General features: G+C 32.1%; 1 protein-coding gene across 2 annotated transcripts; it reads right to left on the bottom strand.

Annotated features, from left to right (window-relative positions):
- Nucleotides 1-5,630: 5,630 nt before the first annotated feature.
- On the bottom strand, nt 5,631-8,541 carry LOC115723421 (protein AGENET DOMAIN (AGD)-CONTAINING P1). 2 transcript variants are annotated; one of them, XM_030652908.2, is made up of 3 exons: nt 7,926-8,541; nt 6,098-6,679; nt 5,631-5,976 (listed from the first exon to the last, which is right to left on the bottom strand). In XM_030652908.2, exons 1-3 carry the CDS (start codon nt 8,385-8,387, stop codon nt 5,890-5,892), a joined length of 1,131 nt encoding a protein of 376 aa, XP_030508768.2. In that variant the 5' UTR covers nt 8,388-8,541; the 3' UTR covers nt 5,631-5,889. The 2 variants fall into 2 exon arrangements, with proteins under 2 accessions (XP_030508768.2, XP_030508767.2); XM_030652907.2 differs by having other exon boundaries at nt 5,631-5,982; nt 7,926-8,537.
- Between the last annotated feature and the right edge of the window lie 1,324 nt (nt 8,542-9,865).

Below are 9,865 nucleotides of genomic sequence, written 5' to 3'. Positions count from 1 at the left end.
GCTCTACAAACTTCATGTAAAATTCATTCACAGTTATATCCCCTTGTCTTAGACCATCAAATACTCCAATCAGAGCCCTCCTGTGAGATGGACTAAAATATTGTTCCCTGAAAACTTCCTCAAATTCTCGCCAAGTCATCCCATCAGTTTCCATTGTCCTGGACAAGGTCTCCCACCAATCTGCTGCACCACCCTCTAACTTGGACACAGCAAAAGTAACTTGATATTCCTCAGGTGTTCCTATTGTGTTGAAATTTTTCTTTATCTGCCTCAACCACCTTTCAGCTACCATGGGATCTTGTCCACCCTCAAACTCAGGCACTTGGATCCGATGAAAGATTTGAAAATGATGACACTGTCGAGCGTCAGGATCCATCTGTTGAGCGGGAACTGCTCTTAAGGCTTCGAGAAGGGCGTTCATAGGGAATTCAGCTGAGGTTGGACATTAGCTTGAGCGGCGTCTTCTCCAACTGTTCTCCTTGTCTTCCTTCCTTTTGGAGGCATTTTCTTAGGTCTGAGAACCAAAAAGCTAATCAATTAGTGAGGATTGGATGCTAATAATATAAATATGCCTTATACATATAAATACCAAGATACTTATTACTATTATTATATAAAATAAATCTAAACTAATTGGTGACACACTCCGAGGTAATTAAACCCGGTGCTCTAATACCATTTTTCTGTCACGACCCGAGCCCTAGGCCGTGGCAAATATGTAATATCCATAAATTGGGTGGTCAAAGGTCACACTTTGACCCTTGTTGAAAGATAAAGCTTGTAAATGATCATTTAATTTATATCACAAAATACTAACTTAAAAGTAATTGATTAATTCCTATATATATTAATAGGAAAATATTAGTAACAAAATCAAGACCACTCATCAATATAAAAGAAAAATAATATCCCCACAGTTATGTAATCACCAAATAGATAGATTTAATAAGTCAATAAAATACCAAAATAATACCTAGCATCTATCATTCCTCATTTCTAACTAGTACATAGCTAATTTAAGTCATCCAGACCATCCATTTCAGCTTAAATACAAAATCAGTCTCATTAGAAGATTTAAGAGTAAAATAAGACTAAACTAATAACAACTTCCTTTCCCAACGGTACCATCCTCATCCACTAGCATCAAACTGAGTTCCTGGAATGGGAGAAAATAAGGGGTGAGCTTATAAAGTCCCGTAGGAAAACAACTAATATCAAAGGACCCTTGGTTTAATAAAATTTCTGCATGGTTAGCTCTGTAAAGATAAAATATCTCATCACCAGTATCAAAATGTATGAACAAAGTAGAGAGACCACAAATAATCACAAATCAAACGTCAAATGCATATCACACTGTCCACTAGACCCCTAGCTCTCAATACCAATCATAGAAAACGACATCCAAAACCGGGTAGTCGCATCAGATATCCACCATAATACCAGGGCTCAGATTTAATTCACTCCCTGTACAGATTCTAGGTCTTTCACCTACAGGTGAGTGCACACCTGATCTACCTATGATGACATAGAGACTAGGTCGTGAAACAACAATATGCATCGAACATGATCAACATGGCTTTCATCACTATAACCAAATTAGGCAAATAATAATCATAACAAAGAACATATTCCTTTTTATTTTCTAAAAAAATTCGGCAGCATAATAGCTGTATTTTGAATAAACCCAAAAATCATAACCTGCATAAATATTTGCACACAAAAATATATTTGGCACTCAGTGCCCCAAAACAGTCCAGAAAAATATGCAGATTAAGTTTTCAATTTTTTAAACAATATTGTAAATCATAAAAATTGGAATATGTCCAATGTTATACAACACATATAAAAATCAAGTCCAATAATCAAGTTGAGTCCCTACCTCTCCCGAGTCGTTAAACTTTTCCAAAAGACGATCTTAAGCTCTTAAGTCCCGAGCTCCGATTGTTTAGTCCAATCTTACATATTACTCTCACCTATACCATCAAATGATTAAATAATTATCATTATCACATTCTACATTCAAAACCGAGTCGAACGAAATATAATATGACTATATTTAAAATTTGGGGTTCTGAAACCTCACCTAAGCGGTGCACATTAACAATTAGTGGCGGTAAAAATTGGTTTACCAGAAACGTCGCCGAAAATAGGAGTAGTGTATATCAAAACGACCACCTCGACGAGTAGATCACACACATGCCAACCGTTTGTCAAAACGGTACACGATGTCACCGGAAAGGGGCAGAGCTACAAAAATGTCATTGGAAAAAGTAACGAAACGGGAAAAATGGTTTAGTGTAGGTTGTTCTCCTCGACGAGCTGAGTTTAGTGGTAAAGACGATTCGTCAAACGGACGCCGAAGGTGACCGAAAAATCCATTCAAAGTTTGAAACCCCAAACTTTGACTTGCGATCCCAAGCTAACGGCGGCGAGAGAAGCCGCCCCGCTTAGGGGGGTGAGGTCGCCGGAACTTGGGCTTCCGATTTCTCCGGCTCGTGGGGCCGGGCGGTGGCCGGAGGTGGGTCGCCGGAGTGTGGTGGTGATGGTGGTTTGTGGGTTTTATTTCAAGCTTGAAGAGAGAGAAAGATGAAAAGAGAGAGACGTTCTGATAAGTTTTAAAGAATTTATATATATAAATATATCATATCATTTTATTATTTATTTATTATTTATTATTATTATATATATACTACTTTCCTTTTTTTTTCTTTGACTCGGTCAACCGAGATTTTGCAAAAGGCATTCTAGGCCAAGCGAAAGAGGTTGAAGAAAACAGAAGGCAACAACAAGTGTACAAAATCACTAGAGAGCCCATTTTTTCGACGAAAAAAAATCGATACAACCCTTTTTTGTCGATGCAATTGGTAAATGCATCGATAAAAACGGTTTTACCGACCACGTATTACTGGCCAAAATTACCAATACGTTTATGTGCCGACAAAAGGTTACAAGTGCATTATGCCTGGTTTTCTCAGCGCAAATTTGCATGGGCAAAAACCTTATTTCTTGTAAGGTAAATAATTTATTTAAAAAATCTTTCAAAATATTTTTTTTCTTTTTTTTTCTCTTCTTCTTGTCTTCTTCATCTCCACCCCAATTTATCCCCCCACACTCCTGACGCCAATTTTGCCAACCAGCCACCAAAAACTCTACTGGCGCAGTCCAATTGCAGCGAGCCACCACCCACCATCGATTTTGGAAAAGGATACCAAAATCTCCAACCCAATTTCAGTCGCTGGCTATGACATGTACATTCACGTATCTATTCTATATAAAGTGTGCCTATATAACAGAATTCTTGATTTATGAGAAATTTATGGGTGACTTTTTATTTATATTAAAAATAAAATGGTTTATTATTAAAAATAAAATAGTTTATGAGAAATTCATGGGTCACTTTTTATTTATATATAATAAAATAAAAATAAAATAAATCCCATTAAATCCAAAAAAAAAATAGGGTTCTAGATTTTCTTTAATTACCGTATTTCTAACCCTATTTAATTATTTATGCCTCTTTTATAAACTCTGGGTGACTTTTTATTTATATTAAAAATAAAATGGTTCATGAGAAATTCATGGGTCACTTTTTATTTATATATAATAAAATAAAAATAAAATAAATCCCATTAAATCAAAAAAAAAAAAAAATAGGGTTCTAGATTTTCTTTAATTACCGTATTTCTAACCCTATTTAATTATTTATGCCTCTTTAATAAACCCTATTTGATTAAAGTTAAGATTATAAAATTAATTCAAATTATTGTTCATATATTGATTAATCCCATTAATCAAAAATAATTCAATATATGAACCCTATTTGATTAAAGTGATTTAATCAATATATGAATAATAATTTGAATTAATCTTATAATCTTAACTTTTTAATTCAATTAATAATTATTTGTCACGTAATTATTAAGTTTTTTCTCTTTAATTTTCCTTTTGTTGATGATGCTAATTTATTCATATTAAGGTAGTGTTCTACTAGGAGATCTAACGAAAAGTTAAGATTATAAGATTAATTCAAATTATTGTTCATATATTGATTAATCCCATTAATCAAAAATAATTCAATATATAAACCTTATTTGATTAAAGTGATTTAATCAATATATGAACAATAATCTGAATTAATCTTATAATCTTAACTTTTTAATTCAATTAATAATTATTTGTCACGTAATTATTAAGTTTTTTCCCTTTAACTTTCCTTTTGTTGATGATGTTAATTTATTCATATTAAGGTAGTGTTCTACTAGGGGATCTAACGAGTTTTGCCCCTTCGCTAATGGCCTCTAAGAGTTCAAATTCCAGTATTGTATAAATCTTCAATTTGTTCTATTTTTTATATTAACTGAAATTTTGCTACTTTCTTTTTTTTTTTTAATTTACAACTTTATTGTTTATATCTTATTAGGGACATTCATGAAAATTTGGATCTCTTTGAAATATACAATTAATGAGCATTACTTTTTGATCATATTGTATTTTCCATGGCTGAAAACCTCAATAATCTCTATCATTTGATAACAAATAAAATAAAATTATCATGATGTATACATTATGGTTATTTAATGAGTAATTAGTGTGTTGAAATTGTCAAGCTGATATTTAGAATTGTTTATAATTGAATTGTTTCTTTGTCAAAATTAATATTAAGTATATTTATATGTTTATAGGTTTATCTATTTTCTCTTAGATCAATCATGATCATATAGCAAAAAAATCATACTCATATAGACATGTTATTTTCATTTTGTAATTTAGATTTTCCTAGTCATTATTTAGTTCATTTAAACCTTTTCCAATTATGGTAACTGAAGTTTTGTTTCTTTTAGGTACTCTATTACAAAAATATGTATTACATGTATTATTTATTTTTGACTATGAGAAAGTGAATTTCTTTATCGGGAAACATAAAGCGTAACAAATTATTGTTCATGTATTGAATAATTGTTTTTGATTAATGGGATTCATATATATATAACTGTGTATATTGAATTCTTTATTCAAATAATTATTTTTTATTTTTACGTGATTATTTATTGTTTATATATCTAGAACCCTATTTGATTAAAGTTAAGATTATAAGATTAATTAATTTGTGATTCTTCCTATACACATAATAATAATCTCACCTAATAAATAATAATATTTTTTCTTTAATTTTTAATTGTATCACTTTAAAATAACATAGAAAAAAACTAGCATAAAATTTAAATTTATTATACGTGCTTCGCACGTAGCTTTTTACTAGTATATTTATATCTACGTATTTCTCTTAGAATTTAAGTAAAAATAAGATGAAATACTACCTAACTAGGCTAACTTCATCCATTTTCACATGTTTGATCATCAGTTATAGTTATATATAAGCAGTTTTTCAGATTATTTTAGCTTTTATAAATTATGTATTCAAACTTCAAACTCAAAGCATTGATATTGAATGTTTGTGCAACCCAAAAAAAAAATGGCAGATATTGAGTCTGTAAAGAGTTCATGCATGCACTTTTTTCGTTTTATGCTTATTTTCTTGTTATTCATTTCCAAATGAAAAATGAAATGAATATGACTATATTCCCTGTTGGCTGATTATCAAACCATGTAGCTTTAGAAGTAAAAGCTAGTAGAACAAACAACACTTTTATATACAAAACAAAATTAAGTGTTGAGCTCTGTTCTGTACTCTCTACAGTACAACTGGATCGATCTAAAGTTACTATATAATATACATATATAATATACATATATATATGCTCATAGAATTAGAATTAGTTACATATGATCAAAATGGAGTTCAACTCTAAAGCCTTCTCAGTCACCACCAAACAATATTATCTTCAATATACCACAACATATTTGTGATGTGTCTCTCTTCTTCTCAATTTACAATCTCTGGCCTACACTCATCGGTGCCAAAGAGAAAAAAGTTGGGTTCAGACTCCTCTGCATTAGTGTTGCTGAACTATATACCTGTTTCTGCATTCAAACATTCATGTTTTCAGTATTACTAAACAAAGTCAAAGCCAATGATTATCATCATAAACCCAGAGAAGTTAAAAAAAAAAACAAGGTAACATATACATGTATATACCTGAGTATGAATGGTATGAGAAGCAGGAGGAATACACCACTTTCCTTTAATCCAGTCTCGATGAGGCCGCAAATGAGAATATGAGAATGTAATCTCTTCCCTTGTGTGTTTGAAGTATACATTATAACTCGAGAAAGGTAAAACCTTTGAAATTTCACCCTCCCACCAGCCATCATTGTACCATGCATCCACTTTCTCTGAAAACTTAAATTGGTATTCTGGTGGAGCCAATGGAGGCTCAGGCCTAATATGTCTTCGCTCTGCTTTTTCTCTCAATGGTTGGGGAACTTCATCTTCGGTTACGAGGTCTTTGTATTCGACCCAAAAGTTGTCATCAGCTAAAGACTCAATTATTTTAGCCTTGAACCATGAACCCTCGTAGCCTTTCTCATCGCTGCTGACTTCCACAACAGCCCCATTTTTAAATATTTCCTCCTTCACAATCTGTAGTTTGGACCTCTCCAATGAGTTCTTGTAAATTGGGGTACCCTTGACTTTCATACTTTTCTCCTTGACCTTCAATGGAAACTTGTGAATTGGGGTCTTGGATTTTATACATCTCTCCCTGACCTCGGAGCTCCTCTGAACAAAGAGACACAAATGAATATTCAACAATAACAGAAAAGGACACAACAGCATATAATTCAATAAATCAATATTGGGTGCACAAGAGAAAACGCATCACCACCCTTTAATAAAGAGACCCTGGTGAATATTCAACAAATATATAACATTTAAAGTAGAACAGGCAACAATACAACAAGAAAAACACATAAATATTCATCATAAATATCAGATTCAGATCCCAAATTTCTCTGCAAAAAAACAACCATATCTGAAAAGACTTAAAAATACCATTGTAATAACAGTCTTCTAGACCTAAAATATTCTCCTCCAAATCCTAATCAACTTATTCAGTTATTTCTGTTATGATTCCAACTGTTATAACAGCCTTCTAGGCTTAAGCTTCCATTATTTCTTAAGTCTATAAACAGAGCTATGCTCATGGTCACTGTAAAGTTAAGTTAAAAGTTTGATAATTGAGTGAATTCTTTGTGAACTTGTACACAACTGTGAAAGTGTTAGCTCGGGTGAGAGTGTTTGCAAGTGAAAATACTTGAGAGTCCGAGAGAGTTTCGAAAAACCTCAAGTGTAATAATATTCTCGTTCTTCAACTGAATAAAGAAGCAAGAGATAGTGAATCCTAAACTGGATTACGCAAATGTAATTTGTCTATTGTCTATAAACAAAGGAACCCTTTTTGTTATTGTTTAAACTTTGTGATTAGTTTTGTCTGTAGCTACTATATATAAGACCAGATTCAATTAAAATTAAATCAATGGTATCTGATGACTTATGTACTGTTCTTCTCTATCATACTTCCATCAAAATAACTGATATTATCATAATCTTATTCATAGCCAATAAAATCTACCCAATATCATATATTAGCCTTCTACAGTATAGTATGAGTTTAGATCACATCATGAAAAGAAAGAAATTCTAAGTAGCAGAGCAGCCTCTGGCTTACTAAGATCTAAAAGATAAAAATACAACACAAATTCAATACTGTTTGGAATCATCCAAGAATTATTACAATACTGTTTGGCATAACAGTATCATCAACCCTTTAATTAAGAGACCCAGGTGAATATTCAACAAATATATGACACTAAAAGTAGGAAAGGCAACAATACAACAAGAACAACACATAAATATTCATTATAAATTAAGTTCCATGTCTGTCACCCTAGAATTATTATAATACCCAAAAATTGAAATTTTTTATTTTTTTGAAAAGGGAAAAGAAATTGATAAAGGTGGGTACCTGAGATGGAGGAAGAGGTGGGTTCCAAGCCCCATTATTCCATTCCCTGTGAACCCTCAGATTGTAGAGTGGACACACAATTTTCCGAGCTGAATCGTGAAAAGTAACAATATACCTCGCTTTCTCTTCAAAGATACTCTCAACCACACCACGAGACCACCTATTCCGAAAGAAAAAATCGACATCATCGCCGACCTTGAAAACAACCTGCTCGAACGAAAACAATGGCGGCACCGGCCTAACGTTGACCGAACTGACCACTTCCCTAGAGGGAGGCGTGGGGTGAATTTCCTGGGCGTTGGGTGTATGGGTTCCGTACTCAACGTAGAGGATGACATTATCAATGTTGATGTTGACCGGAGAACGGATAACGGTGGCCGGAAAGTAGGGACCGTTGGATGCATGGCAGGGTTTGTAAACCTCTATAAGATCGCCCAATTTGATCGAAAAGGAGGGGGCCATTGAAGACCCAAATGGGAAGAATTTTGAAGTTTTAGGAATTAGGAATTAGGGATTTGAAATGAAATTAATAAAGAGCGGGATTGTGTGTGAGTTGTGAGTGTGGAGTAGTACGAGTAGTAGTAGTGTTAGTAGTGTAGTAATTAGAAGGAGAAGAAGGAAGCTTCTATTGTATTCGTTGAAATCAAAATATTCTCTATTTGCTTTTTTTTATTTTTTTAAATGGTTTCTTTATTATTATTATTATTATTATTATTATTATTATTATTATTATTATTATTAGTAGTAGTAGAGTAATTTATTGTATAAATATTTAAGTTTAACTTTTGATGGTAAATAAATAAGTTTAATTTTTTCGGCAATAATACTTAACTTATATTTTTGGAATATAGATTAGAGGGACAAGGATTCTACCATTAGCATTTTTCTTTTGCCCCCTCACCAAAAAAAATTACCGTCCCCTCACTTTAAATCCTAGGCGCGTCATTGTCTGTAGGTATTTGATTGTTAAGTACTAAGTAAGTTGTCATATGACAATCTCTAATTGGTCCAGTTCATGAATTTTTTTATTAAAAAAAAATTAAATTAAATATATCAATAAAAAAATTACACGTGGATAATGACTTGACATTTAACGGTCAGGTACTTACAGAAAAAATTTCAAAAATATAACTTAATATTATTACTGTCAAAAATTAAATTTAAGTATTTATTTACAACCAACCAGAATTATTTATGCCGCAAATTACTCTCACTATTATAATTTTTATTCTTTTAGTAAATTCATTAAATAAACCAGTCACAACTAGGGCTGTACAAAAAAATTTGTAAACTGCCTAAACTGAATAACCCGCCCAAACCGAACCGAAAAAATCGATAAAAATTACAAACCGAAATAACCCGAAAAAATTACAAACCGCCCAATCTGTTAATTGGGCGGGTTGAAAATAGGTCTAACCCGCCTAATTAAACCGACCAACCCGATTTTGCACTTTTATTTTTTTTTTAAAACTTTTTAGTTTTTATTATATATAATATAAATGATTAAATATATAATAATATAAAGTTATATACTTAATTATTAGTTTTAAAGTCATATATATGGTATTGTACTTTGGTGGAATGTGATATTTTTAATTTATTTTTAAAATTTTTGTTAATTTTGACTTTAAAACTAAAAAAAAAAAAAAAATTGCCCGGTTTGGGCGGGTTAATCCGACCAAACCGCCCAAACCGTTGGTCGATTTATAGAATTTTTTTTTTTTAAATTGGGCGGGTTGCACTTAAATTTTAGCAACCCGAACTTTAGATTGGGTTAGAAAATATATAGGATAAACCGCCCAAACCGACCGATGTACAGCCCTAGTTACAACATATCAAGTTGAATAACTTGATTTGCACAAGAGAGAACAACCCCAATTTAAATAGCAGTAACTTTGTGAACCAAAATATAATTGGCTAATACATGAGTAGCTCCATTA

This window comes from Cannabis sativa, chromosome 9, assembly GCF_029168945.1.
Source record: "Cannabis sativa cultivar Pink pepper isolate KNU-18-1 chromosome 9, ASM2916894v1, whole genome shotgun sequence".
In the NCBI taxonomy this organism is placed as follows: Eukaryota; Viridiplantae; Streptophyta; class Magnoliopsida; order Rosales; family Cannabaceae; genus Cannabis; species Cannabis sativa.
This window is presented reverse-complemented; position numbering and strand designations above follow the sequence as displayed.

Excerpts from the sequence above, each read along its gene's own strand:
- LOC115723421 (XM_030652907.2), bottom strand. The coding sequence starts at position 8,387 with ATGGCCCCCTCCTTTTCGATCAAATTGGGCGATCTTATAGAGGTTTAC. Across the intron at positions 6,680-7,925 it reads CACCTCTTCCTCCATCTCAG|AGGAGCTCCGAGGTCAGGGA; the intron begins GTACCCACCTTT and ends CTCTTTGTTCAG. Across the intron at positions 5,983-6,097 it reads CTCATACCATTCATACTCAG|AAACAGGTATATAGTTCAGC; the intron begins GTATATACATGT and ends GTTTGAATGCAG.